Here is a 27,464-nt window from a genome sequence, read left to right as displayed (position 1 = left end):
GAACCGGCGCCCATGTGGGATGCTGGTGCTGCAGGTGGAGGATTAACCTACTGTGCTACAGCGCCGGCCCTAGTGCATAGTTTTTCAGAACACATGTTTTCCATGAACTCTCTGAGCCCATGACCATGCTTCCAGTTTTATTGGGTGATAGAAGTGATCACAAGAGAACACGCTGCTTTCCCCATATCAGCCTACCTCCCAGCACTGTTCCCACTGTATTCTTGCCTTCTGTTAATATGGATGAAATCTCTAGGCTTCTAGCCAAGGCACAACTTCTCCATTCGTGCAAAAGATTTCATCACTTGTCACTCATTGGTATAGGGACTTCAACTCAGCAGGTCTTTCATCACTTATAAACCCCCTTTCTTAGCCTTACTTTCCACTGCAGTTATTGTTCCGTTTCTTTCCTTTACATCAACATTATAGGTATAGACATCATTGTCTACACTTATCATTTCTAATTTATTTCCTCCCAGCTTCTTTTGAACTCATTCCAGTTTTTCACCCTGTCTCTCTATTCAGACTCCTTTTCTGCAAGTTACCAAAGACTTTCATGTAACTAAATTTTAGCAGGCCATTTTTTTATAGAGAGCTTTTATTTAATAAATATAAATTTCATAAATACAACTTTTGGATTATATCAGTTCTTTCCCCCATACCCACCCTCCCACCCCCAAATTGTCCTACCTCCTACTCCCTCTCCCATCCCATTCATTAAGATTCATTTTCATTTAACCTTTATATACAGAAGATCAACTCATTACTAAGTAAAGATTTCAACAGACTGCACCCACACAGACACACAAAGTATAAAGTACTGTTTTAAGACTAGTTTTACTGTTAATTTTCATAGTACAACACATTAAGGACAAATGTCTTACATGGGGAGCAAATGCACAGTGACTCCTAGCAGGCAATTCTTAATTCTCATCTCCCTTGACCAGCAATGTGTGACAAGCAGTGTGTGACAGAGTTGACCACTTCATTTGGCTTCCAGGATCCCTGTTCTGATTTTCTTCCTGTCTCGCTGCTGCTTTTCATTTTAAAAAAATATTTATTTATTTTGAAAGAGCTACAGGGTGAGGGGGAGGAGAGACCTTACATTTGCTCATTCATTGCCCAAATGGTTGCAATGGCCAGGGCTGGGCCAGGTTGAACGCAGGAGTCAGGAATTTCTTCCAGGTCTCCCAAATCAGTAGCAGGTGCCCAAACACTTGGGCCATTTGCTGATGCTTTCCCAGGCATGTTAGCAGTGTGCTGGATTGGAAGTGGAGAGGCCAGGACTTGAACCCGTGCCCATATGGTATGCGGGGTTTCAGGTGGCAGCAGAATCTGTTATGCCACAATGCCCTCCCCAGGCTGCTTTTCAGATTTTCCCCAGACATCGTGGCATTTCTCCCTTAAATACTTCAGTATACATCTCTGAAAAAGAATGTATTCCTACAAAACTACCACCATATCACACTTAACAAAAAATAAAAGCTAACTTCTTGTTATTATCTGTACAATCCATGTTCATATTTTTAGTTTTTCTTAAAGATTTTATTTATTTACTTGAAAGAGTTACAGAGAGGCAGAGAGAGAGAGAGAGAGAGAGAGAGAGAGAGAGAGGTCTTTCATCTGTTGGTTCACTCTCCAGTTGGCCGCAACGGCCGGAGCTGTGCTGATCTGAAGCCAGGAACCAGGAGCTTCTTCTGAGTCTCCCATGAAGGAGCAGGGGCCCAAGGACTTGGGCCATCTTCCACTGCTTTCCCAGGCCATAGCAGAGAGCTGGATTGGAAGTGGAGCAGCCGGGTCTTGAACTGGTGCCCATATGGGATGCCATTGCTTCAGGCCAGGGTGTTAACCCACTGTGCCACAGCGCCAGCCCCCCCATATTTTTCAAATGGTCTTTTTATAACTGTTTGTTTGGGTTCAAGATCCAAACAAGGTCCACACACTACATTTGGTTGTTCTGTTTCTTAAGCCTCTTTTAATTTAGAACTGTTCCTCCCACCTACTTTTCTGTGCTAATGGTTTGAATTATCCTGTTATTGTCTTTGTAGTATTGTTCTCCTATCTCCTGTAATTTCAGTCCAAAGATTAGGTAAGATTATGGTTCAGTATTTTTTGCATCAATACTTCAAGGGTGAGATTGTATACTTCAAGTTGCATCATATCAAGAAGCATATAATATGTGGTTTTCCCACATTAGTAATTCTAGTAAGATTGACCACTGTGGCATAGTGGGTAAAGCTGCCGCCTGCAGTGCTGGCATCCCATATGGGCACCAGTTCGAGTCCTGGCTGCTCCACTTCTGATACAGCTCTCTGCTATGGCCTGGGAAAGCAGTAAAAGATGGTCCAGGTGCTTGGGTCCCTGCATCCACGTGGGAGGCCAGGAAGAAGCTCCTGGCTCCTGACTTCAGGTAGGCTCAGCTCTGGCCATTACAACCACTTTGGGAATGAACCAGTGGATGGAAGACTTCTTTCTCTGTCTCTGCCTCTGCCTCTTTGTAACTCTGCCCTTCAAATAAATAAATAAATCTTAAAAAAAAAGATTGACCAATGGGTTCAATGGTCACAGTCTGATCCCTCCTTTCTAAAGTTATATTCCTCTTCTTACAATGAAGAAGTGATATGTTGGGGATACATTAGCATCTTGTGCATATCCAGTTCCTCATTAAACTTTCATCCATTAATAATCATTGTGCAAATCAGGTGTTCCACACGGGATTACAAAGTGCTGATTTTTTTAATTTCATCATTCCATCTGTATTCAGTAGGTAAAATTCTGTAAATATTCTTAATGTTGAAATGCCACAGCTTTTAAGAATTCTTTTGCTGATCTTATTCAGGCTCTTGGCTTTAAATCTCATCTTTATTCTGAGTATTTTTACAATTTTTAGTAAGCTTTTTTATTTTTAAATATTTATTTGAGAGGGAGAGTTAAGACAGGGTGGAGGAGAGAGAAGGGTGGGGGGAGGGGAGAGGGAAGAGGGAAAAGGGAAAAGGGAAAAGGGAAAAGGGAGGTCTTCCAATTGCTGGTTCACTCCCCAGAAGGCCACAGTAGCCAGAGCTGCGCCGAACCGAAGCGAGGAGCCAGGAGCTTCTTCTGGCCTCCCACGTGGGTGCAGGTGTCCAAGCACTTGGGCCATCTTCAACTGCTTTCCCAGGCCATAGCAGAGAGTTGGACTGGAAGAGGAGCAGCCAGGACTAGAACCGGCGCCCATAAGGGATGTTGGTGCTTCAGGCCAGGGCATTAACCTGCTGTGCCACAGCGCTGGCCCCCCTACTTTGTTTTTAATTGACAGCTAAGTACTGTACATGTTTGTGGGGTACAATGTGATGTTTCTTTTTTTTTTTTTTAATTTGAAAGAGTTATACAGAGAGAGGAAAGGCAGAGAGAGAGAGGGAGGGAGGGAGGGAGGGAGGGAGGGGGAGGGAGGGAGAGAGAGGTCTTCCGTCTGCTGGTTCACTCCTCAATTGGCCACAACGGCCAGAGCTGCGCTGATCCGAAGCCAGGAGCCAGGAGCTTCTTCCAGGTCTCCCACGCAGGTACAGGGGCCCAAGGACTTGGGCCATCTTCTTACTGCTTTCCCAGGCCACAGCAGAGAGCTGGATCAGAAGAGGAGCAGCTGGGACTAGAACTGGCGCCCATATGGGATGCCGGCGCTTCAGGCCAGGGCTTTAACCCACTGTACCACAGCACCGGCCCCGATGTGATGTTTCAATACATACATATATATATATATATATAGAGAGAGAGAGAGAGAGAGAGAGAGAGTGATCAAATCAGATTGATTAACAGTACATTACTCAAATACCATTTCTCTGTGGTGAGAACACTTAAAATCCATTTTTTAGCCATTTTGAAATAGATATTATTGTTAATTATAGTCATTGTGCTGTTCAATAGATCACCATGACACATTCCTTCTGTCAGACTGAAACATTTACCCTTTGATCAACATATCCTCTTCCCCTGTTCACAAGCTCCAGTCTCTGATAAACACTGTTTGACTCTACTGCCACCCAGCTTGATTTTTTTTTTTTTTTAGATTCTACATGTGCATGTAAGTGCCTGGTTTATTTCACTTAGTATATTTCACTTAGGTCCATCCATGTTGTTGCAATTGATTGAGTTTTTTGCTTTTTAAAGGCTGAGTAGGGGGCTGGTGCTGTGGAGTAGTGGGTAAAGCCACTGCCTCAAGTACCGGCATCCCAAATCGGTGCCAGTTTGAGTCCCAGTTGTTCCACCTCCGATCCAGCTCTCTGCTATGGCCTGGGAAAGCAGAGGATGGTTCAAGTCCTTGGGCCCATGCACCCACATGGCAGACCTGGAAGAAGCTACTGGCTCCTGGCTTCGGATCGGCCCAGCTCCAGCCATTGTGGCCATTTGGGGAATGAACCAGCATATGGAAGATTCTCATTCTCTCTCTCTGCCTCTGCCTCTCTGTAACTCTGCCTTTCAAACATTTTAAAGCTCCATTCTTCTGTTGATGGGCACTTTAGTAGTTTCCATATCTTGGCTGTTGTAAATAATGCTGCATTGAATATCAGAATATAGACTTCTCTTGGACCTACTGATTTTGACTCATTTGGATGTGTATCTAGACATGGAATTGCTAGATTGTATGGTAATTCTATTTTTAGTTTTTTTTTTTTTTGAGGAAGCTGCATACTGTTTACCACAACTATACTAATTTACAGTAATTTATACTAATTTACAATACCGCCAACAATGTATAAGGTATACCCTTACCAAGATTCATTTTATTTGCTTGAAAGGCAGAGTTAGAGGGGGCAAATGGGAGGAAGGGGGATGGGAGAGGGAGAGGGAGGGAGAGAGAGAGAGAGAGAGAGCGAGAGAGAGATCTTCCATCTGCTGATTTATTCTCTAAATGGCTGCAATGAAGCGGGGAGCCAGGAACTCCATCCAGGTCTCCCATGTGGGTAGCAGGGGGCCAGTAACTTGAGCCATCTTCCACTGCTTTCCCAGGCTCTCTAGCAGGGAGCTGGGTTGGAAGCAGAGCAGTCAGGACTCAGACTGGTACTCTGATAGGGGATGTTGTCATCTGTGAGGTGACATAACCTGCTGTACCACAGTGCTGGCCCTGTCTAACCTTTTTGATAACAGCCAGTCTGACAGATGTGAGGTGATAGTACACTGTGGTTTTTAATGGCAAAGGATTAAAGGCTTTCTTTCCACCCTTATATCTGACCAAGACAAGGATGTCTGTATGTTCTTGCCACTTCCATTCACAATATAATCCAAGTTCTAGCCAAAGCAATTAGAAAAAAAAGTATGCATGTTGGAAAAAAGTAAAACTGTTTGTATTTGCATGTGACATTATCCCACCCTCCAACTTTTAAAAAACATTGATTTATTTGAAAGGCCGAGAGAGAGAGAGAGAGAGAGAGAGAGAGAGAGAGAGAGAGAAAGAAAGAGAAAGGACACTTCTGTGTATTAATTCATTCCCTAAATGCCTGCAACAACCAGGTCTGGGCCAGGCTAAAGCCAGGAGCCAGGAACTCCATTTGGGTCTCTTACATGGGTGGCAGGTTACTTGGGCCATCTTTTAGCAGGATGCTGGATTGGAAGTGGAATAGTTGGGTCTTGAACCAACATTCTGATATTTGGTATGCTGTCATTGCAAGCATAGGCTTAACTCCCCCTGTACTACAACACCAGTGCCTCCTCCATTTTTTTTTATTGTGTTAAAATACAGGTCCTAAAATTTACCATCTTAGCCATTTTTAAATATCAGTTCAGTGCTGGAGCTTCAACATGCTTGTGGAAAATTGAATTAAATTTGAAAGCCATGCAATCTTTTCTTTTTTTTAAAGATTTATTTATTTTTTACTTGAGAGTCAGAGTTACACAGAGAGAGGAGAGGCAGAGAGAGAGAGAGAGGTCTTCCATCCATTGGTTCACTCCCCAATTGGCCGCAATGGCTGGAACTATGCTGACTGATCCAAAGCCAGAAGCCAGGAGCTTCTTCCGGGTCTCCCATGTGGGTGCAGGGGCCCAAGGACTTGGGTCATCTTCTGCTGCTATCCCAAGCCATAGCAGAGAGCTGGATTGGAAGTGGAGCAGCCGGGACTAGAACCAGCGCCCATATGGGAGGCCAGGGCATTAACCCGCTGTGCCACAGCGCCGGCCCCTGCAATCTTTTCATAAATACAGTTTCCATGAACATTTTGAATACCCCTCACACATTCATAATGTTTGCATGTAGCACTACCATCTGTTTCCATAACTCATTCCCTTGTAAAGCTGAAACTTGGTAGCCATTAAATATACCTCCATATTTCTCCTGTCCCTAGCCTCTGGCTACCATAAGTCTGTTTACCTAAGAATTTGACTACTCCAACTACCTCATAAGTGGATTCCTACAGTATTTGTCTTTTTATGACTGGCATATTTCATGTAGCATCATGTCTTCAAGATTCATCTGTGATGTGGCATATGACAACATTTCGTTCCTAGATAGCATGGGCGTCTTCAAATTTTGTGTAATTAATGAATTTGGGATATATTTCCATTTATTTATGTCTTTAATTTCTTTCAGTAGCATTTTATACTTTTTATTGTACAAATCTTTCAACCTGTTTGGTTGTTTAGTCCTAAGTATTTTATTCTTTTTGAGGCTATCATAAATGAAATTGTTTTTGTAATTTCATTTTCAGATTATTCAGTGTTCATATATAGAAATGCAACTTAGTTTGGGTATTGACTTTGTATTGTGATACTTGCTCAACTCATTTATTAGTTCTGACTTTTTTGTGTAATCTTTAGGGTTTTCTATGTTAAAGATTGTATCCAAAAAATTATAATTTTATTTCTTCCTTTCCAGTTTGGGGACCTTTATTTTCTTGCTTAATTACTCTATCTAGAACTATAGTGAATAGAAGTGGTGAAAGCAGGCATCCTTTCTTATTCCTGAACTTAGAGAAAAGCATTCAGTCTTTGAACACTGAGTATGATGTTTGCTGTTTTTCATGTATGAATTTTATTATGTTGAAGTAGTTTCTTTCTATTCCTAGAAATGTTTTTGTCATGAAAAGGTGTTGGATTTTGTCAAATTCTTTCTCTGCTTCAGTCGAGATAATCCTGTTTTTCCCATTATTATGTTAATGTAATATATTACTTAGATTGATTTTTATATGTTGAATAATACTTGCATTCCAGGAATAAATCCCACATGGTCATGGTGTATAATCTTTTTAATATGCAGCTGAATTCTGTTTGCTAGTATTTTGTTGAGGATTTTTTGTATTAATATTCATAAAGGAATCGTGATCTATAAGTTGTCTCTTAGTGTTTTTTTTTTTAAGATTTATTTATTGGGGCCAACATTTGTGGCCTAGCAGGTAAAGCCACTGTCTTGATGCCGGCATCTTATATGGGTGCCATTCATGTCCTGGCTGCTCTGCTTCTGATCCAGCTCCCTCTTAATGGCCTGGGAAAAGTAGGGGAAGATGGTCCAAGTGTTTGGACCTTGCCACCCATGTGGGAGACCTGGATGGAGCTCCTGGTTCCTGGCTCCTGGCTTTGGCCTGGCCTAGTGCTGGCCATTGCAGCCATCTGGTGAGTAAAAGAGTGGATGAAAGATTTCTCTCTGTCTCTTCTTCTCTGTAAATCTGCCTTTCAAATAAATAAATAAACAGATAGATTTATTATTTATAATAAATGGCCACAACAGCCAGGTCTGGGCCAGGCCAGAGCCAGGAGCTCCATTCTGATCTCCCATATAGGTGGCAGGGACCCAGGTACTTGGGCCATCCTCCGCTGCCTTCCCAAGCACATTAGCAGTGAGCTGGATTGGAAATGGGGTAGCCAGGACTTGAATCAGCACTCATATGGGATGCCGGTGTTGGAGGTGGCAGCTTAACCCGCTGTACCACAATGTCCCATACCCCTCCCCCTTATCTGTTTTTTAAGATTTATTTATTTATTATTTGAAAGGCAGAGTTACAGAGAGGCAGAGGCAGAGAGAGAGAGAGAGGTCTTCCATCCGCTGGTTCACTCCCCAAATGGTCACAACAGCTGGAGCTGAGCCAATCCGAAGCCAGGATGCAGGGGACCAAGCACCTGGGCCATCTTCTACTGCTTTCCCAGGCCATAGCAGAGAGCTGGATTGGAAGTGGAGCAGCCAGGACCCAAACCGGTGGCCATATGGGATGCCTGTACTGCAGGTGGTAGCTTTACCCACTGTGCCACAGCACTGGCCCCCCTGTAGTATCTTAATGACATGATATTTTTATATAGAAAACTAATGAATCTGGCGCCCATATGGGATGCCAGCACTACAGGCAATAGCTTAACACCAATCCACAAAAATCTATGAGAGCTAATAAATGAGTTCAGCAAAGTTGTAGTATACAAGATCAGTGTTCAAAATTTAGTTGCATTTCTGTATTCAGTGAACAAAATTAAAATGATTCTATTTACAATAATGCCAAATAGAATAAAATTCTTAGGAATGAGTTTATCCAGGGAAATGTAAAACTTGTAAACTAAATACTACAAAACATCAAAAGAAATTCAATAAGGCATAAATAAATGGGAAGATATCCTGTGTTTATGGATTGAAAAACTTAATATCTTTAATATGGCAACACTCCCCAAACTCTTCTACAGATCCCTGTGCCTATCTAACAAAATTTCAGCAGGCTGTTTTGCAGAAATTGACAAGTATGCTATAAAAGCCATATAGAAATGCAGAGGATCTAGAATAGCCAAAACAATCCTGAGAAAACAAAGCTGGAGGACTCACAGTTCTGAATTCAAAACTTAGAGCAGTTACAATATTCAACACAGTGTGGTACTTTCCTATGTATAGATGTAGATCAATGGAATAGGATTGAGAATCTAGATTCTTCTTTCCTGGACCAGCATAAAGCACCCACATTTCAGGCATTCACTAAATGTAGAGGATTGTGGTTGTTATGTGTGTGTGTGTGTGTGTGTGTGTGTGTTTAAAGATTTCTTTATTTGAAAGACAGGTGGGGGGGGGAGAGATAGAGATAGATAGTTTCCATCTGCTGGGTACCTCCCCAAATGTCTGCAACAGCCAGGGCTGGGATAGACTGAAGCCAGGAACTCCATCCAGGTCTCCGTGTGAATGCCAGGGACCAAAGTACTCAGGCCATCATCTACTGCCTCCCAAGGTGCACATTAGCAGGAAGCTGGATCAGAAGTGGAGGGGTGACTCAATTGCAGGCCTTCCAATACAGGATGTAGGCATCCCAAGTAGCAGCTTAACTTTCTGTGCCATAACGCCTAGTTTTTTTGTGCTTTTTTTTTTCATAACTACCTTCTTCTGGTAATGGATCTTATTCCCCTGGCCACTAGATGGGCAAATAACATTCTTTAAAACTTTTAGAGTGAAATATAAGATATAGATAGATAGATAGATGTATAAGATAAGATATATAAATGTATAAAAAAATAGATGTTCAATTTCATGTAGTCCTAGGGTATTAAGATAGGACCCTACTATGCAAGGTTTGGTTTGGGGCTTAGCACTATGTAAGGCTTTCTGTAGTATTTATTATGTGTGTCATTGGCAGGGATCTAGATTGGAAGTGGAGCAGCCAGTATTCAAACTGGCACTCCAATATGGGATGCCAGCATCACAGGTGGTGGCTTAACCTGCTGTACCACATGCCAGCCCCAAGAGCTCCAAGGTTCTTAATGCTCTTTTAGGACCTTTATACTATGTTACAAAAAGAATACAAGCAGGTCAGAAGAGCAAGTCCTATATCAAAGTGCGGAAAAGCAGGTGGGGATCTAGAACTCATTCATATGTAATTTAGACTTGAAACAGTGCTGCTTTTGATTTTAGTGGGCAATACCCTTCTGCCAGAATAAACAGGAAGATAGCATCCTCCTACGTGCTATCAGTATGCCCTCAAAAAAACAGCTGAACCTGCTGGCTAATTACTCCAGAAAATACAGCTAATTAGTACGTATGCCAAAACCAAAATTATCTTTTCTCCTGGCATAGAAGATGTGTTTTGGCATCCAGATGGATCATACCAGCCAATGCTCTTCAAGAGAATCGCTTTCAGTATTGGGGAAGCATTTGGTGGCTAACACCTTGACTAGCCCTTTGGAATGATAAAGTCTAACTAAAAATGAAACAGCCTCCTGGAACAATATTAAGTTCTTTTACGTTAGATAACAGACGTTTCATACCTCCCGCCTCTTAATCTTCTAGCCAGGGTTTCCTGGTTAACCACTGGCAGACACAGAAGGACAAGTAATGGATGATTCTACCTATATGAAATATCTAGAATAAGCAAATATATATAGACAAAAAATAGATTAGAGGGTACCAGGGACTCGGGGGAAGGGAGAAAATAGGGAGTTATTGTTTAATGGGTGGAGTTTCTGTTTGGGTTGAGGAAAAAAACATGGTGATTGATGCATATTATGAATTAATTAATGTCACTGCTTAAAAGTGGTTAACATGGCAAATTATGTTATACATAGTTTACCACAATTGAAAAAAACCCAGAATTTATTCTCTGATCATTAGGAATTTAGAAGTCCAAAATCAAAGTGTCAGTAGGATTAGTTTCTTTGTGGAGGTGTGAGAGAGAATGTGTCCCATCCCTCTTGTGGTAGTGCCGGCAATTCTTGCAGGTTTTTGGCTCTTAGATGCATCTTGCGAGTCCTCTTTTCCTGTTTTAATTTGGTATTCTCCTCTGTATGTCCCAGTTTACCTTTTATAAGTACAGTAGGCTGGCCCCATGGCTCACTAGGCTAATCCTCCGCCTTGTGGCGCCGGCACACCAGGTTCTAGTCCCAGTCGGGGCGCCAGATTCTGTCCCAGTTGCCCCTCTTCCAGGCCAGCTCTCTGCTATGGCCCAGGAGTGCAGTGGAGGATAGCCCAAGTGCTTGGGCCCTGTACCCACATGGGAGACCAGGAGAAGCACCTGGCTCCTGGCTTTGGATCAGCGCGATGCGCAGGCCACAGCGCACCGGCTGTGGCGGCCATTGGAGGGTGAACCAACAGCAAAAAAGGAAGACCTTTCTCTCTGTCTCTCTCTATCTCACTGTCCACTCTGCTGGCAAAAAAAGAAAAAAAAAGTACATTAGAATAGGGCCCACCTTAATCCAGCATGACCTTGTTTATATCTTGATTATACCTCAAAGACCTTATTTCCTAATAAGCTCACACTCAGAGATTTCAGTTTAAGTGAAATTTGGGGGAACACTATTCAACCTAGTATAAGGAACTGCCATGGATAAAATTTTCTGGGCAAAATATTTAGAGTCATAAGAACATTGACAACAAAAAGATCTTTGGAAACACCAGCCTTTATATGTGGACAGATATATAGAAGGAGAAGGAATGGTTAGAGAGGTAGGAAGAGGACCGGGGCTGTGAGGTAAAGCCACTGCCTGTGGTTCTGGCATCCCATATGGGCACTGGTTCGAGTCCTGGCTACTCAACTTCCGGTCCAACTTCCTGCTAATGCACCTGGGAAAACAGCAGAGGACGGCCCAAATCCTTGAACCTCTGCACCCGTGTGGGAGACCTGGAAAAAGCTCCTGGCTCCTGACTTCGGACTGGGCCAGTTCTGGCTGTTGCAGCCATTTGGGGAGTGAACAAGCGGATGAAAGATCTCTCTCTCTCTCTCTCTCTCTCTCTCTCTCTGTGTGTGTGTGTGTGTGTATGTGTGTATGTGTTGGTCTATGCCTTTCAAGTGAATAAATAAATCTTTAAAAATAAATAAAAGAGGTAGGAAGAAACCTAGGAGTGAGTGGTGAGATGTGCCACTCAGATAAAGATGAAGGGGAAACTTCAAGAAGGAGCTTTTAAACAGCAAAAAGGTCAATAAGGGTAAAGACCAAGAAGTGGTTTTGGCAGTATGGAAGTCATTAGTGCCCTTGGTGAGAACAGCATTGCAGTATTGGGTAAGAAGCCAAATCACAGTATGCTGACTTTTGTGACTTCCAGGTGACAGCCAGAAGTCCATGAGCAAGGCAGTCTTTTTTAAAGGTTTATTTATTTATTCGAAAATTAGAGTGGGGAGAAAGAGATTTCCATCTATTGGTTCGCTCCCCAAATGGCTGCAATGGCCAGAGCTGGGCCAATAGGAGCAAGGAGCTTCTTCCTGGTCTCCTACATGGGTGCAGGGACCCAAGTACTTGGCCATCTTCTGCTGCTTTCCCAGGTGCATTAGCAGGAAGCTAGATCAGACGTGGAGCAGTGGGACTCAAACTGGTATCCATATGGGATGCTGGGGCTTTACCTGCTATGCCATAACGCCAGCCCTACCACTTAGATTACTTTTAATTCTTAAAATTTATTTTCATTTTATTAGGAAGGCACAGAGAGACAGAAATCTTCCATCTGCTGGTTCATTCTCCATATGCTTGCAACAGCCAGGGTTGGGCCAGGTTGAAGCCAGGAAGTCAGAACTCAATCAGGGTCTCCCACATGGGTCATAGGGATTCAAGTACTTGAGCCATCAAATGCTGCCTCCCAGGGTGTGCATTAACAGAAACCTGGAATCTAAAGTAGAGGCAGGACTCAAACCCAAGCAATCCAAAATGGAATGGGAGTGTCCCAAGCAGCAGGTTAACTGCTGTGCTAAACGCCTGCCTCTGCACCCACGTTCTATTATTAACATTTTTTAAAATTTTCTTGACAGGCAGAGTTAGCGAGAGACAGAGAGAAAGGTCTTCCTTTTCCGTTGGTTCACCCCCCAAATGGCTGCCACGGCTGGTGCGTTGCGCTGATCCGAAGCCAGGAGCCAGGTGCTTCCTCCTGGTCTCCCATGCGGGTGCAGGGCCCAAGGACCTGAGCCATCCTCCACTGCCTTCCTGGGCCACAGCAGAGAGCTGGACTGGAAGAGGAGCAACCGGGACAGAATCCGGCGCCCCAACCGGGACTAGAACCCGGGGTGCCTGCGCCGCAGGCGGAGGATTAGCCAAGTGAGCCGTGGCGCCAGCCTATTATTAACATTTTAATACACTTTATTGCATATCTATTTTTATCATATCTATTCCATCAGTTCACCTTATTTTTTGGATGCATTTCAAAGTAAATTTCAGATATCAGAATATTTTGCCCAAACTATTCATTAACTAGATTTATTATTTGTTTAGTTGTTTTCCTTTGAAGTAAAATTTCCTTAAAGGAAGCATACAAATCTCAGTTGTACATTTGCCAAGTTTTGACAAATGCATATACCTGTGTAACCTAACCCTCTATCAGGGTATAGAGCAACATTACCACCCTAGAAAATTTCCCTCATACTTCTTGCCAAGCAATCTCCAGTCCCACTTTCCAACTCCAAAGGCAGCTGTTGTTCTGATGTTTTCTCCCATAGATTAGTTTTGTATGTAAGCGAAATTGCACTGCTTGTACTCTTTTATGCCTGGCTTCTTTTGTTTAATATGGCTTTAATATACATACATGTGTGAATTCATGCATGTTCTTTTTATTATTGAGCTGTGGTCCATTGTGTGAGTTATCCATCGATTGTTAATCCAAACTCAGCACTTGCGTTGTTTCCAGATTTGGCTGTTATGAATAAAGCAAAGTATTTTTTTCTTTTTTACTCTCAAATGTCCATCTCATAAATGGGACTAAGCAGGAAAAAAATCTAATTTTTTTAAAAGTTGTATTTACTTGAAAGGTGGGGGGGGTGAGGAATAGATACTGAGATTGAAATTGAAATCGATTGCTTGATCTTCCATCTGCTGGTTCACTTCTCTCTCTTTTTTTTTTTTATTTTTTGCCAGGCAGAGTTAGTGTGAGAGAGAGACAGAGAGAGAGTTATAGACAGTAAGAGACAGTGAGAAAGGTCTTTCTTCCGTTGGTTCACTCCCCAAATGGCCGCCACGGCTGGCACTGCGCCAATCTGAAGCCAGGAGCCGGGTGCTTCCTCCCGGTCTCCCATGCGGGTGCAGGGCCCAAAACACTTGGGCCATCCTCCACTGCCTTCCTGGGCCACAGCAGAGAGCTGGACTGGAAGAGGAGCAACAGGGACTAGAACCCAGCGCCCATATGGGATGCCAGCGCCGCAGTCGGAGGATTAACCAAGTGAGCCACAGCGCCGGCCAACCCTCAGATTATTTTAAATAACCACTTGGGCAGGGCTTGTTTTGGCAGATACCTCCCGGGGTGCATATTAGCAGGAAGCGGCCCCTGTACCGTGGGAGACCAGGAAGAAGCTCCTGGCTCCTGGCTTCAGATCAGCGCATCTCCTGGGGAGTGAACCATTGGACAGAAGACTTCTCTCTCTCTGCCTCTCCTCTCTCTGTGTAACTCTGACTTTCAAATATATAAATCTTTAAAAGAAAACAAAAAACAAATGTGCCAGTCGCTTGTGCCTGTGTTCTTTTTTTATGTGTACTTTGAAATAATCCCTTCTCTGTTAGTTGGGATGTAGGACTGAGAGTCCCAACCTTTAATCTTGGCCTTGGTCTTTCTGGTGACCAGCTACCATCCTGAATCTGCCTAGGGGTTGCCAGCCTGAAGTCAATTCATTAGCATAAAAAAAAACAAATCACTTTGGAGATTTTAAGACTTTTAGGAGTTGTATGCCAGGAAACTGGGTCACCCCAAATATGTATTTACATTAACTAGTATACAATGATAATGTGCTTTCTTTTTGTTTTTAGTCTTACAGTCTCCATTCATTTCCTAAATTACTTAGGTCAGCCCCTTTCTCCCTTCCACTTTCAGTGAGTTTTTCCCCCCATATGTTTTTTTAAAGATTTATTTATTTGAAAGACAGAGTTACAGAGAGGCAGAGGCAGAGAGAGAGAGATCTTTCGTCTGCTGGTTCACCCCCCAAATGGCCGCAGAGGCCTGAGCTGGGGCTGATCTGGAGCCAGGAGCTTCTTCTGGGTCTCGCACGTGGGTGCAGGGGCCCAAGTACTTGAGCCATCTTCTACTGCTTTCCTAGGCCATAGCAAAGAGCTGGATTGGAAGAGGAGCAGCCAGATCTCAAACCAGTACTCATATGGGACGCCAGCACTGCAGGTGGTGGCTTTACCTGCTCTGCTACAGTGTCGGCCCCATCCCCATACATTTGTAATGTTACATGGTTCTGATGATTTGAATATAGTGGGTGAAGTGCACTAATAGAGATACATACATATATAGGGGAGTATTAAGGTGGAAATCTGATTTAGTGGAGATAAAGGTTAAGGATGAGAGATATCTTGGAGGAACCTCAGATGAGGCCTGAGCTATATATTAAAATAGCATTACTATCATGTGGGAACATGATAAAAATACAAATTCTTGGGGCCAGTGCTGTGGTGCAGTGGGTAAAGCCTCTACCTGCAGTGTCACATCTCACATGGGCACTGGTTCAAGTCCTGGCTATTCCACTTCTGATCCAGCTCTCTGCTATGGCCTGGGAAAGCAGTGGAAGATGGCCCAAGTCCTCAGGCCCCTGCACCCATGTGGGAGACCTGGAAAAAGCTCCTGGCTCCTGGCTTCGGATCGACCCAGCTCTGGCCATTGCAGCCATTTGGAGAGTGAACCAGCCGATGGAAGACCTCTCTCCTCCTCTGCCTCTGTCTATCTCTCTGTAATTCTGCCTTTCAAATAAATAATTTTTAAGTGCCGGCACCCAATGCCAGCACTGCAGACTGGGACCTTAACCTGCTGCACCACAGCGCCGGCCCCAATAAATAAATCTTTAAAAAAAACACAAATTCTTGGAGTAGGTGTTGTGGCACAGTGAATGAAACCATGCTTGAGAAGGCCGTATCCCATGTCAGAGTACCGGTTCAAATCCGGCTACTCAGTGCTTCCAATCCAGCTCCCTACTAACGTGCTTGGGAAGGCAACAGATGATTGCCTAAGTTCCTGCACACACATGGGAGACCTGGATGGAGTTCCTGGCTCCTGACTTTGGCCTGGCACAGCAGCCCTGGCTATTGTGGCCACTTGAGGGGTGAACTAGCAGATGGGAAATCAATCTCTCCCTCTGTCACGATGCCTTTCAAATAGATAAAGAAATCTTTTTTAAAGTCTTGGACTCCACTAGGAAATCAAAAATCTAAATGTTGGGGTCCGCCAATCTATGTTTTAACAAGCCCTCCAGGGAATTCCACAGAGAATTGAAAATCACTGTTTTAGCAGATGAATCCAGTAAGTTTAACTGGTGAAAGGAGTATATTCCAGGGAGGGGAGGGTGATGTGAACTTAAGCTTATAAGTAGCAAGATGGGTATGAAGGGTAATAATAAAATGCTTGAAGCAGGAAGTGGCAAGTGTTAAGGACAGAGGGGCCAACAGTTGCTGCTTGTGGCTGTATCTGGGAGGACTTGACAAAGCTAGGCTAAGCAGCTTAAACTTGATTTTGTAGGCCATAGGTCCAACTGAAGATTTATTTTTTTTTGTCAAAAGCTTTATTGAGGTATACCTCATATACCATATATTTAACACATTTATAGTGTATAATTTAGTGATTTTTAGTATATTCCTAAATGTGTACCTGTTACCACAGTTTTAGAACATTTTCATTACCCCAAAAAGAAACTCCTTACCATTTAGCTATCACCCCACCAGCCCCTAACAGCCAACAGTCAACTTTCTATTAATTTGTCTATTTTGTACATTTCATATTTCCAAATATCTCAATGCCATATGACATTGTCTATTTTGTGAATGGTTTCTTTCATGTAGCATAATGTTTTCAAGGGTCATCCAATTTAGCATGAATCAGTATTCATTCTATGTTATGGATGCATAATATTCCATTATATGAATATATAATATTTTATTTTTTAAAAGATTTATTTATCTGAAAGGCAGAGTTATAGAGAGAGGCAGAGGGAGAGAGATCCTCCATCCTCTGGTTCACTCCCCAAATGGCCACAACAGCTGGAGCTGGGCCAATCCAAAGCCAGGAGCCAGGAACTTCCTCTAGGTCCCTAACATGGATGCAGGGGCCCAAGGACTTGGGCCATCTTCCACTGCTTTCCCAGGCCATAGCAGAGAGCTGGATTGGAAGTGGAGCAGCTGGAACCCAAACCGGCGCCCATATGGGATGCCGGTACCACAGACTAGGGCTTTAACCCACTGCGCCACGGTGCTGGCCCCACAATATTTTCAATCCTTTCATTAGACAAGATTGTTGGACAGATATGTTTGTTTTTCTTGGGCATGTATCTAGGAGTAGAATTCTTTTTTTTTTTTTTTTGACAGGCAGAGTGGACAGTGAGAGAGAAAGACAGAGAGAAAGGTCTTCCTTTTGCCATTGGTTCACCCTCCAATGGCCGGTGCGCTGCGGCTGGCGCACCGCGCTGTTCCGATGGCAGGAGCCAGGTACTTATCCTGGTCTCCCAAGGGGTGCAGGGCCCAAGCACTTGGACCATCCTCCACTGCACTCCCTGGCCACAGCAGAGAGCTGGCCTGGAAGAGGGGCAACCGGGACAGAATCCGGTGCCCCGACCGGGACTAGAACCCGGTGTGCTGGCGCTGCAAGGCAGAGGATTAGCCTAGTGAGCCGCGGCGCCGGCCTGGAGTAGAATTCTTATAACTGTGTATAAATTAAATTATTTGAAAGGTACAGTGACACACAGAGGAAGATCTTCTATCCATTGGTCTACTCCACAAATACCTGCAACTGTTAGGTAGGGCTGGGCCAGGCTGAGGCCAGGAATCCAGGGGTACATCTGGGGCTCCCATGTGGGTGGCACAAACCCAGGTACTTGTTTTTTTTTTTAAAGATTTATTTATTTATTTGAAAGAGTTACACACAGAGAGAAGGGGAGGCAGAGAGCGAGAGAGAGAGAGAGAGAGAGAGAGGTCTTCCATCTGCTGGTTCACTCCCCAATTGGCCCCAAAGGCTGGAGCCAATCCAAAGCCAGGAGCCAGGAGCTTCTTCTGGTTCTCCCACGTGGGTGTAGGGGCCCAAGGACTTGGACCATCTTCTGCTTTCCCAAGGCCATATCAGAGAGCTGGATTGAAGTGGAGCAGCCGGGACTCGAACCAGCCCATATGGGATGCCGGCACTGCAGGCAGTGGCTTTACCTGCTATGCCACAGCACCGGCATCTTCAGGGGTGCACATAAGCAGGAAGCTGGAGTGGAAGCAGAGGTGCTAGGACTTGAAGTGGCACCCTGATATGGGATGCGGGCATCTCAAGTGGTGGCTTAACCTGCTGTACTACAACACTGGCCCCATCTGGGTGTAACTTTTTGAGGAACTGTCAGACTGTTTTCCAAAGCAGCTGCACAATTTTACATTCCCTCCAATGGTGGAAGTTTTTCCATATTCTAGTTAAGACTTGGTATTTCTTGGGGCCGCCGCCTGTGATGCTGGCATGCTATATGGGTACTGATTCAAGTCCTGGCTGTTCCCACTTCCAATCCAGCTCCCTGCTAATGTGGTGGAAGATGGCCCAAGGGCTTGTGCCTCTGCCACTAGCATGGGAGACCTGGATGGAGTTCTAAGCTCCTGGCTTCAGGCTGACTCAGCCCTGGCCATTGTGGCCACTTAGAGAGTGAACTAGTGGCTGGAAGATCTCTGTCTCTCTGAAACTCTTGGACCATCTTCCACTGCTTTTCCCAGACCATTAGCAGAGAACTGGATTGGAAATGGAGCAGCAGGGATATGAACTGGTGCCTATGTGGGATGCCAATGTTGCATGTAGTGGTTTACCTGCTATGCCACAATGCTGGCCCCCATAATTCTTTCTTTTTTAAAGACTTAGTATTTCTCATACTTTGATGATAGCCATCCTCATGGGTATGAAGTGATAACTCATTGTGAGTGTGGTTGCATTCTCCTGATAAAATGATGTTTAATATCTGTTCATGTCCTTATTGGGCATTTCTTTTTCCTTGTCCAGTTGCTTGTATGTTTGGCATCATACCTAAGGAATTATTACCATATCCAAGGTGCTATAGTTTGAGCATGATTTGGCTCTCCAACTCATGCAGACCATTAAGTCTCAAAGTCATGGACTGATCAAATTACAGTGTTTAGAAGGTAGGCCCAGCGGAGTTCCTTAGGTCACTGGGGGGTATGCTAGAATGCTAATTACATAATCTTGAGTTGGACCCAGCTATTGTTGCTCTCAGCTTCCTGGCTCACCATGTGATCCCTCCTCTGCATATGTCCTTTTTTTTTTAAAAAAAGATTTATTTATTTATTTGAAAGTCAGAGTTATACAGAGAGAGAAGGGGAGGGAGGGAGGAGGCGAGGGAGAAAAGGAGGGGGGCGGTCTTCCATCTGCTGCTTCACTCCCCAATTTGCCGCAATGGCTGGAGCTGTGCTGATCTGGAGCCAGGAGCTTCTTCTGGGTCTTCCACTGCTTTCCCAGGCCATAGCAGAGAGCTGGATCAGAAGTGGAGCAGCCAGGACTTCAACCGGCACCTATATGGAATGCCAGCACTGCAGGCGGTGGCTTTATCTGCTATACCACAGTGCCAGCCCCCTGCATATGTTTTGCCTTCCATAATCTTCATTAGATGCCCTACCAACAGGGGCTACCCAATCTTGGTCTGTGAACTTAAGAAATCATGAATCAAAATAAGCCTTTATCTTTCATAAGTAGCCTATATCAGGTACTTAGTTATAGTGATAAAAAGCTGACTAATATACAAGTTCCTGAAATTTGCACCTACATTTTCTTCTAAGTTTTGTAGCTTTTAGTTTTCATATTTAGGTCTTTGATCCGTTTTGTGTTAATTTTTGTATATGGTATGAGGTTAGGGGATCCTCTTTCATGCTTTTCCATGTGGGTATCCAGTTGAAGAGACTATTCTTTCCCAATTAATTTTTTTGACATCCTTGTTGAAATCAGTTGACTGTAAACCACTGAAGAATTTTAATTGAGGAATCACATGCTTTCTTTTATTCTTTAAGCCAGTAATGCTGGCTGTATGTTGACTGTGTTGGAGGGGACAAGAGTAGATGTAGGGAAACCAGTGAGTAGGAAATTGAAGCTCCAGCCCAGGGATGATGGTGACTTGGGCCACAGAAGTGGTAGTAGAGATGGGGAGGAGGAGGTCATACTTGGGAAATAAGGTAAGTAGGACTTGGACCACTGGCAGGCGTGGAGGGCATAAAAGGGGCAAAGTCAAGGGTGATTCATATTTGGAGTGATGTCAAGGGTGATCTTCAGATTCTAAGTTTGGGTGGCTAAGTGAATGGTAGTGTCATCTATTACCATACTAAAAGAGAAGCATACATTTAGAGGGGGAAATAATGGGGTTTTCATTTGGGCTGAATTAAATTTTTGGTACCTGTGAGACTTTCAAGTAGAGATGTCCAGAAAGCAGTTAGAATGTGGGTACAGACTAGAGCTTTGGTTGGAGAGAATGATTTGGAAGTCCTAAGTGTATAAGATGGGAGTGGAGGCTCTGGAAAAGCCTCAGGAGAGAGTATAAAGAATGAGAGAGGTTCCAGGACTGCATCCTCTAGGAGGAAGAATAGAAGTTCCAGAAAGAGAGGAAATGGCCAATGGTGGAGGGGGAAAACAGGAGAAATCTAGGAATCTGGTAGAAGGAAGTAGACTTTGAAGGGGAGTGATAAATAGGATTAAATGAAACTCAGAGGTACAGTATAATAAGGCCCGGGAAGTACCCATGTGTTCTTCCTGTTTCCATGTCAATTTGTTTCATAAAAAACTTTAACCTGTGTTTCCTATGGGTGGCATATTTTTTAAAGTACCCTTACACATTCATTTTCCACAACTAGTGCCTACAGGTGTTGTTGGCAGTGTCTGGTGGATATTTGTGTCTTATGTGATGCCAACTTTCATTGGCATCTTCTGTGCTAGTAATTCCCATTCTGAATTGAGAATATTACAAGTTCAACTGCAGTTTACATTGCAAAATGGACTCCCAGAGCATTCTTAGACTGCATGTTCATTGTTTCTTTGTTTTCCAATCTTACATTTTTTTCTTACCTTATTTATAGATATGTGAAAGAAGCCAAAGAAGCAACTAAGAATGGAGATCTGGAAGAAGCATTTAAACTTTTCAATTTGGCAAAGGACATTTTTCCCAATGAAAAGGTAATGAGCAGAATCCAAAAAATACAGGAAGCCTTGGAGGAATTGGCAGAAAACGGAGATGATGAATTTACAGATGTGTGCAACTCGGGCCTGCTGCTCTATCGAGACCTGCACAACCAACTCTTTGAGCATCAGAAGGAAGGCATAGCTTTCCTCTATAGCCTATACAGAGAAGGAAGAAAAGGTGGTATTTTGGCGGATGATATGGGATTAGGGAAGACTGTTCAGATCATTGCTTTCCTTTCTGGTATGTTTGATGCTTCACTTGTGAATCATGTGCTGCTGATCATGCCAACCAATCTTATTAGCACATGGGTAAAAGAATTTGTCAAGTGGACTCCAGGAATGAGAGTCAAAACCTTCCATGGTCCTAGCAAGGATGAACGTACCAGAAACCTCAATCGGATTCAACAAAGGAATGGCGTCATTATCACTACGTACCAAATGTTAATCAATAATTGGCAGCAACTTTCAAGCTTTAATGGCAAAGAGTTTATGTGGGACTATGTTATCCTTGATGAAGCACATAAAATTAAAACCTCATCTACTAAGTCAGCAACATGTGCTCGTGCTATCCCTGCAAGGAATCGCCTCCTCCTCACAGGGACCCCAATCCAGAATAATTTACAAGAACTATGGTCCCTATTTGATTTTGCTTGTCAGGGGTCCCTGCTAGGAACATTAAAAACTTTTAAAATGGAGTATGAAACTCCTATTACTAGAGCAAGAGAAAAAGATGCCACCCCAGGGGAAAAAGCCTTGGGATTCAAAATATCTGAAAACTTAATGACAATCATAAAACCCTATTTCCTCAGGAGGACAAAAGAAGAAGTACAGAAGAAAAAGTCAAGCAATCCAGAGATCAGACTTTCTGAAGAGACTCCAGGTGTTGATGCCATTTGTGAAATGCCTTCCCTTTCCAGGAAAAATGATTTAATTATTTGGATACGTCTTGTGCCTTTACAAGAAGAAATATATAGGAAATTTGTGTCTTTAGATCATATCAAGGAGCTGTTAATGGAGACACGCTCCCCTTTGGCTGAACTAGGTGTCTTAAAGAAGCTATGTGATCATCCTAGGCTGCTGTCTACACGGGCTTGTCATTTGCTGAATCTAGGGACTGTCAAATTCTCTGCTCAAGATGGAATTGAGGAGGAAGATTCCTCAGGTGTGGACCCTATTGATCAAATACCTGATGATACATTGATGGGAGAATCTGGAAAAATGATATTCCTAATGGACCTGCTGAAGAGACTGCGAGATGAGGGACATCAAACTCTCGTGTTTTCCCAATCGAGACAAATTCTAAACATCATTGAACGCCTCTTAAAGAACAGGCACTTTAAGCTATTGCGAATTGATGGAACAATTACTCATCTTTTGGAACGAGAAAAAAGAATTAACTTATTCCAGCAAAACAAAGATTATTCTGTTTTTCTGCTTACCACTCAAATAGGTGGTGTTGGCTTAACATTAACTGCTGCAACAAGAGTGGTCATTTTTGATCCGAGCTGGAATCCTGCAACTGATGCTCAAGCCGTGGATAGAGTTTACCGAATTGGACAAAAAGAAAATGTTGTGGTTTATAGGCTAATCACTTGTGGGACTGTGGAGGAAAAAATATACAGAAGACAGGTTTTCAAAGACTCATTAATAAGACAAACTACAGGTGATAAGAAGAACCCTTTCCGATATTTTACTAAACAAGAATTGAGGGAGCTGTTTACAATCGAGGATCTTCAGAACTCTGTAACCCAGCTGCAGCTTCAGACCCTGCATGCTGCTCAGAGGAGATCTGATAAGAACCTAGATGAACATATTGCCTACCTGCACTCTCTGGGGATAGCTGGAATCTCAGACCATGATCTGATATATACACGTGATCTGTCTGTTAAAGAAGAGCTTGATGTGATAGAAGAATCTCACTATATTCAACAAAGGGTTCAGAAAGCTCAATTCCTTGTTGAATTAGAGTCTCAAAATTCAACAGAGAGACAAAGAACTGGATATGAGGAAACCTGGCAAAGAGCAATTGCATTTCCTTCTCAAACAAAGAAGAAACTGAATAAAGAAGTGAGTAAGCCACAATCTCGGCCTTCACCTTTTATAACTACTCATTATACCCAGGAAGAAGATATCAGTTATCAAATGGCAAGTGTAACCATTGACGATCCACCTGAAGAGAGTGAGAAACAAGATCTTTCCAGCATAATGATGAACATTACTGTGCAGCAAGATGGTAGGGATCCACATGAAAGTGCATTTGATGCTGACTCTGTAACTACTTCATCCAAGGGGTCTGGAAGTGTAGAAGAAGTTTGGACTGACTCTTTATTGGGAATGGCAAAAGGCTTTGCAACTGAAAATGAGGCTGTACAAAAGGAAGCATTACAAGAGGGGCCTAAGCAGGAGACACTGCCAGAAAACCCCCTGGGAAGTTCTGCTTATTTACTTAGCAAAGCGGATCTTGGGCCAAATGTAGATCTTCTACAGGATGATGAGATTTTACACCACTGCGGTGCCGGCTCCATTACTCCTATAAGAAATGAAAATCAAAACACAAGATCGAATACATCTGCTGTTGAAATAGCTGATGACTTGTCAGCATCCCATAGTGCGCCGCAAGATGCTCAAGCAAGTGAGGCCAAGTTGGAAGAGGAACCTTTAGCCTCTTCACCACAGTATGCATGTGACTTCAATCTTTTCTTGGAAGACTCTGCAGACAATAGAGAAAGTCCTTCTGGTCAGTCTCTGGAGCTCGTTGAGCAAGAAAATAGCTTGTGTGGCTTTGCAGCCCATTCCAGAGCAGAGTCTGTGCGTAGCAAAGAGTGCGTCACTTTGGATTTTTCTGAGAAAGATAATGAACCAGAAGAAGTTGTAGTTAATGTTAAAACCAGAAGTAAAGCTAGAAGAATTGTTTCAGATGATGAAGAGGAGGAGGAGGATTCTTGTAAAGGTACTTGGAGCCCAAGTCCATTCAGCACATCTCCGTTTCAGTTCTCATCTGTGAAACAGTTTGACGCTTCAACTCCCAAAAATGACGTCAGTCTACCTGGGAATTTCTTTTCACCTAAAGGACCTGATAGTGAAAACAAGTCTATAAACCCTAGGAGGTCTCTGGCGTCTAGGAGGTCTCTTGTTAATGTGGTTTTAGACTATGTGGAAGATATGGAGGAAAGGCTTGGCAACAGCGGTGAAGCAAAGGTTGCTGAAGAAGATCCTGAAGAAGGAGCAGAGGAAAGCAGTGACGAAGCCTCAGCGTGTACGGAAGAGGATCCCTCCGGAGAAATGCTGTCTTCAGAAAGCAAGCCCAGCCGGCTAAGTGCGTCTAAGCTTAGTGCTTCAGCTCTAGCGACCTCTCCTGGCGACCCTGAGCCTTTGTCAGGTGAACAGGTGGTTGTCTCAGCGTGTACGGAAGAGGATCCCTCCGGAGAAATGCTGTCTTCAGAGAGCAAGTCCAGCCGGCTAAGTGCGTCTAAGCTTAGTGCTTCAGCTCTAGCGACCTCTCCTGGCGACCCTGAGCCTTTGTCAGGTGAACAGGTGGTTGTCTCAGCGTGTACGGAAGAGGATCCCTCCGGAGAAACGCTGTCTTCAGAGAGCAAGTCCAGCCGGCTAAGTGCGTCTAAGCTTAGTGCTTCAGCTCTAGCGACCTCTCCTGGCGACCCTGAGCCTTTGTCAGGTGAACAGGTGGTTGCTTCTCCCCAGGATAAGGCAGCCGAGGCTGCAGATGACTATGAGACTCTGGTAATGCGTGGAAAAGAACTGAAGGAGTGTGGGAAAATACAGGAGGCCTTAAACTGCCTTGTTAAAGCACTTGACATAAAAAGCGCAGATCCCGAAGTCATGCTCATGACTTTAAATCTGTATAAGCAACTTAATAACACTTGAGTATGTAACCTGTTTATTGTATTTTAAAGTGAAATTGTATGAGGGTAATTTTTTATTTCATAAATGGAATCTTTGGTAGCATGAAACATCCAGGCTTAAGGCCAGAAAGATCTCAAAAAACAACTTCTGTCTACCACTCCTCCCTCCTACTTCTGCCGCCTTCCACTTCCCACAATACATATTTCCTGGTTTTCTGAGCACTAGGTTAATATTTTGTCAGTTGAATAGTCTTATAGTTTTCTTTTAGGCATACTCTGTAAACTTAATTTTTTTAAAGTTTTGTTTTAAATTAACACTTCCTAAGGGAATTCTCTCAAAATTATTCTAAATTTTAATGATTAATGTTGTATAGCATAGTTCAGATAAGAAAATTAAAGTAACTTTTCTCAAGGGTTTTCTTCTTTTACTTTCTTTCACTGAGATGATGGGGAAGCTGGAATTATTCCAAGTTCTTGCCTCTGCATGAGAGAGTTCAAAGCAGAGACATGAAGTACAAGGATGGGAGCAGGATTTATTTAGAGATAGAGAATACATATCCAGAAGTGAATGCAGGCAGCCTCATGAGGAGATGCGTGCCATAAGGAGAATTGCATGCACTCCAGTTTAGTTACCCCCTTTATGAGTAGGAGATGGTGGACTACTTGAATATACAAATAGGGTGGAGTTTGGGAAGGATTCAGTTCTCCTGATGATCTCTGGGAAGAATTTATGGCTTCTTGCATGTGGACCTCAGTGTACACGTATTCATCATGGCGTCTTCATGGAGGAGGCTTATGTGCATCAAGGGAAAGTGGCTCTGCTGAACTGGCATGTAAAGGGATGGAGTTAGGGGTGCGGGCTTGGAACACAGACTGCTAAAAACCCCCAGCTCCTTCGTTCCTCACCAACTCCCTGCCCAGCCCACATCAATGTTACTGGCAAACTCATATGCAAACTCCTTAGTTTACACCGAGCTTGTCATTAGTATTCCAAATCTAAGTTGCTTACTGGCATACTCTTTTATGCTTTCAATTGACTGTGGTACAAGGCTGGGATAAGGTGCCTGGTGCTAAGGTTCTTTATCACTGTTAGCCTCTCTGGAGTAATTTTCCTGACCGTTTAGCCGTTCTTTACTCAACTGTGTTCTCGTTTTCTCCTTGATTACTTTGACGTATGCTTGGTTATAGGCTTGAAAGAATTTGATTCCCTCTCGGAAACATTAAGTGCAATATAACATTCTTCACATTGTCACCAGAGAAGAGACTATGCGGAGTCTTCAAAAAGATCATGGAAAAAATACTGTGAAAAAATGCACTGAAATAAACCTCTTAATTTTGGTTTCCACGAACTCTTTGAAGTTTCCTGGTATCATTTGTCAAGTGCTTACTGTGTATTTGGTACTCTACACAGGCTTCTCTTTAATCGTTACCACAGTCCTTTGAGGTAGAGGGAGGATGGCTCTTTCATTTTTTTGGTTGAGGAAGCTTCTAAGGGTCAGTGACACGCTGTGATCTCTCCATAGTGACACAAGGGTGAAACACATTTTTCATCTTGTATTACCTAATGACAAGCTACTGTAATACACTGAGCTAGTTTTACTTACCAACATTTCTGACACCAAGTGTGTGGGGCTTTTCCACCCCATGCAATTTTCCAGTACCTTACCAACTAGGTGTGCTACAATTCAACTCTGATACTAACTACCTAGAGTTAGTGTCAGACTCCACAGGTTTAAGGGCTCAGTCCCACAAGACTGCCCTTACTATATATAGGTCAATTCTAACTATTCAGTCCCCAGGTTATCCACTTCTGTTGGACTTAGCTACAAATCAGGATTCTCCTGACCCTCTCCTGGAGAAGCTCACAGAACTCAGTTGTTATTACCAGTTTATTATAAGGAATACAACCCAGGAAGAACAAAATGGAAGAGAGGCCTAGGGCAAAGCTTGGTGGGGGAGGGCGTCCAGCTTCCAGGCCCTCTGGGCACACCACCTAACAAGCACTGAACAATGAAACTCCATTGTTCAAGGCCTTGTATGGGGATTTCACTACCTGGGTGATAACTGACCATTGGTGATTAACCCAACCTCTAGTCCCCTCCCCTCCCTAGAGGTTGAGGGCAGGGGTGAGAGTTCTAACCCTCTAATCATGGCTTAATCTGGCAACCAGTCCTATTCTCTAGCAACTAGTCCTCTCAGGGTACAAAAGACATCATTCAGGAGATTCCAAGGTTTTAGGCCAAGAATCAAAGGCCAAATATTTGTTATTATGTCACATACATATATTAATTTACTTAAAATTATATGCATATATACACCACTATTCTCAGGTATATTACAAAATATTACAGATAGAAGTTTGAGGGGCAGGTGTGTGGCCTAGTGGTTAAGACATCGGTTAAGATACCCTTGTCCCAGGGCTGCCCTTGTGACATAGCAAGTTCAGATGCATATTGGTGCTGGTTCTGGTCCTGGCTGCTCCACTTCCAATCCAGCTCCCTGTTAATGTGCGTGGGAAAGCAGCGGACAATGGCCCAAGTGCTTGAGCCCCTGCCACCCATGTGGGGCACTGGGATAGGATTCCTAGCTTCTGACTTCAGCTG

General features: G+C 43.5%; 1 protein-coding gene across 2 annotated transcripts in view; it reads left to right on the top strand.

Annotated features, from left to right (window-relative positions):
* Window positions 1-26,210, top strand: part of ERCC6L (ERCC excision repair 6 like DNA helicase) — a 41,522-nt gene extending 15,312 nt beyond the window's left edge. Inside the window, exons 2-3 of one of the 2 annotated variants that reach the window (XM_089324266.1) lie at window positions 20,899-20,995; window positions 21,811-26,210. In XM_089324266.1, the coding sequence (XP_089180392.1) occupies window positions 20,931-20,995; window positions 21,811-24,883 (3,138 nt within the window). In that variant the 5' untranslated portion in view covers window positions 20,899-20,930 and the 3' untranslated portion in view covers window positions 24,884-26,210. Of the gene's footprint in view, window positions 1-20,898 lie in introns of both variants that reach the window. The other variant, XM_008272795.5, reaches the window with a different exon arrangement.
* Window positions 26,211-27,464: the final 1,254 nt, after the last annotated feature.

This window comes from Oryctolagus cuniculus, chromosome X, assembly GCF_051225735.1.
Source record: "Oryctolagus cuniculus isolate XC-2025 breed Fujian yellow rabbit chromosome X, ASM5122573v1, whole genome shotgun sequence".
Taxonomy (NCBI): domain Eukaryota; kingdom Metazoa; phylum Chordata; class Mammalia; order Lagomorpha; family Leporidae; genus Oryctolagus; species Oryctolagus cuniculus.
The sequence above is the reverse complement of the archived record's forward strand: the minus strand, read 5'-3'. Positions and strand labels throughout refer to the sequence as shown.